General features: G+C 47.1%; 1 protein-coding gene across 1 annotated transcript in view; it reads right to left on the bottom strand.

Annotated features, from left to right (window-relative positions):
* RHCE (Rh blood group, CcEe antigens) overlaps window positions 1–749 on the bottom strand; it is an 8,467-nt gene extending 7,718 nt beyond the window's left edge. Inside the window, exon 1 of the mRNA XM_010133967.1 lies at window positions 614–749. Within this exon, the coding sequence (XP_010132269.1) occupies window positions 614–749 (136 nt within the window). The remainder of the gene's footprint in view (window positions 1–613) is intronic.
* Window positions 750–2,880: the final 2,131 nt, after the last annotated feature.

The following is a 2,880-nucleotide window of genomic DNA, read 5'->3' on the forward strand; positions in this document are numbered from 1 at the left end:
GTTGGGGCAGCCTGTATCCGCAGCAGGGTATCAAACTGCCAGCAAGCAGAGCTCATTTTTCAAGCTATAAAACAAGGAGGGTAACACAAGGATGTCACAAGGGTTAATCAGCTCATATTTGCACAGCCCTGTAAATACGTTACACGCCATGGCCGTGGCATAACCTGCTAATACAATCCTTTGATCGGTGCACAAAATACACCTCCAGAATATATTTAAACCCTTAATTCCGCTGAGTTAACTTCAGTTATTTGTATCAAGCATTCAAATGGAAGATACTGCCACCCTGAACTTACTCCATGCCAAGATCTCACAGAGAGAGGCACTTAACACACAGCAGGAGTTTGTTACGTTCATAGGAGTCAAAATCACCACGAACAGGCAGCAGAAAATAGACCAACGCAATCTAGTGCCACTTACGTCTTCTTCACTGTCACTGCTTTGGTATAAATAAATACCCACCACACAGGGCAAGGTAGGGTACCTGAAGGACAGCAAAAATATTCTAATTCTCACTCACATATACACACACCTACCGAATCCCATTACTGCTGCACTGTGAAACAAAAGCAGGCATTAACCCTTCCTTTCACAGCAAGGCTGCAGATCTTACCTGGGTAGGAGAACTCAGACATAGATATACTCTTCTCATCTGGGGACAAAAAGTAAAAGAGGACGATGAAAACAGCTTCCAGAATAAGGAGCAGCCACGGCACGGAGTTTCGGAAGTTGCGGTACTTCGCAGGCATTGTGCACTGGACTATATGAAGCACTAACACATCAATATTTTTTTCTACAAAAATGTTTCAGGGACCTCAAACCAATAGAGAAGGAGGTGGAGGGGGGCAGGAATAAAAACTCAGAGAGATAAAAAGCCGAAGAGGCATCAGCAAGGAACAGTTCCTTATCTGTGGCACGTCAGGAGCCCAAACTTACCACAACTGACATGGACTGAATTCAAGAAGTCCTGGTGAACACAGACCTATCAAGTTGTCAGGACTGTAATGCTCCACGACACCATCCACACATTCTTTGGCTGCTGCGGAACTAAATGGCAAGTAAAGAAGAACACGAGTTCTAGGAGCAGGATGTTGATGTTTGTGTAAAACCATTATTATTTACATTGCTCCTATCCAGCCTAGACCCGAGTCCCTTCATGTCAAGGTCAGGGAAGGCCCTGCTGAGATTCTCAGTGTGATTCTTGGCTTGGTGAGGCTATAGCTCTACACGCACATCCCAGGGCAAACCTCATGCACGATGACTCCAGCCCAATGCTGGAGAACCGAGAATTCCTGGACATGTAAAGGACATGCAGCATTTCCTGTGCTAATCGTAAGATCGGTCTGTTGTTTATGGTAGCTATGAAAACGGCTAGAGTGAACCCTCTGGAAGAGGTCGGGAATCCTGGGCTGGGAAGCTGCAGGCAGACAGCACCGTTGAGAGCACTGCAGGCTGTTAAACGAGAACCAGACCGAGACGCTGCCGATTCTTTCTTTAATTCAAACCTACCTTCCCCTAGAAGGGTCTTGACTTCTTCTGCAGCTACAAGGTACCCACTGCCTTATGGGTTCTGAGCCAATCGGTACAGCACAGGCTTTAGCTGTTGGTGGTTTGCTTTTTTCAAACCAGGAGCCACCAGAGTGAGTGTTTGGGTTGTTCATAATATGAACATTACTATCTTCTCAGTATTCACTGTGCTTCTCAAAAACAGAACCCTCTTTGCTGAGGCACTCCAGGAGATTAAAGTACCTCAAAGCCTCAAGCTTTCTACTTTGAGTCCATTTCAAATTGCACGCTGGCGTTTGAGATAGTAACACCACGCACAAATGGTAGAAAGCCACCTACTGGTGACAGAAATATGTATCAGCAGAGCAAAATTCCAGTTCACTTATATTTTAGGACATTCCTCCTGCAAACCCAAGCTGTATGGCACAACAGTAGTACCCAAGCCATCTGTGAAGGGTTTGTGTTTTCACCTTCCTCACTGCAGTATCAAATCGCTTTACCAGCTTTTACTAAGTTAAATAACATTACCCCCATTTCAGAAACTCCTAAACAACATTCAGAGGACTTTCCCAGACACACAGAGCACTGTCCCGACTTCAGAAAAATCCCGATGCAGAGGGATCTGCATTCAGCTGCTTTTTATGGGAATTCTGTGGTCACATGGGTGATTCTGACAGAACCAGAACACCAGGTAAACTTTCTCTAGACAAGGTAATAGCTGAGGCAGCAGTTTAGTGAATGATTTCGCTAACTGATGCACTGTCTTTGTGTACATAAACAGAATGTACATAATTAGCTTTCATCTGTTTCCTGCAAGGCAAACCCTTAGGACTCATCCCCAAGCATGAGGATGACCCTGAACTCCTCCCACCTTTTTGCCATTATCAAATAAATACAACTAGCTCTCTTGACACTTGTTACCAAATCCCCTGTCAGGGACAACACACCATAGGCCAGGAAGGCACCCATGGTTTTCCCTCAGGACACCATCAATGCTGATGCTCAGGTTTCCAGCTGGAACAGAAAGACCTCAGCTCGGTGACCTCAGACAGAGTAAAGTACAAGGCACCTTTCAAATTAGAGCTCCACGACCAGGAAAACATCCCCACCGACCCCATGGGACGAGCAGCCTCATGCCTGCTCCTCTGTGCCAGTTTTATGGCCATATCGGGACTCACACTCCTCAGACTCGACCCAGCATCGCGTGGCCCTTGCTCAGGGAGGGCCGTTAACCCCCAGAAAGGCCTGTCAGGCCCATGGCACTCAGCCCAGCTCCGGGCGAGGCCAAAGAAGACGAAGCAGCAAGGAGAAGTGCAAGGTGCCCCAGGAACCACCACCTTCCAGGCGGGCAGAGGCCGAGGCGGGCGTTGCCTC

Source organism: Buceros rhinoceros, unplaced genomic scaffold (assembly GCF_000710305.1).
Source record: "Buceros rhinoceros silvestris isolate BGI_N320 unplaced genomic scaffold, ASM71030v1 scaffold43673, whole genome shotgun sequence".
In the NCBI taxonomy this organism is placed as follows: domain Eukaryota; kingdom Metazoa; phylum Chordata; class Aves; order Bucerotiformes; family Bucerotidae; genus Buceros; species Buceros rhinoceros.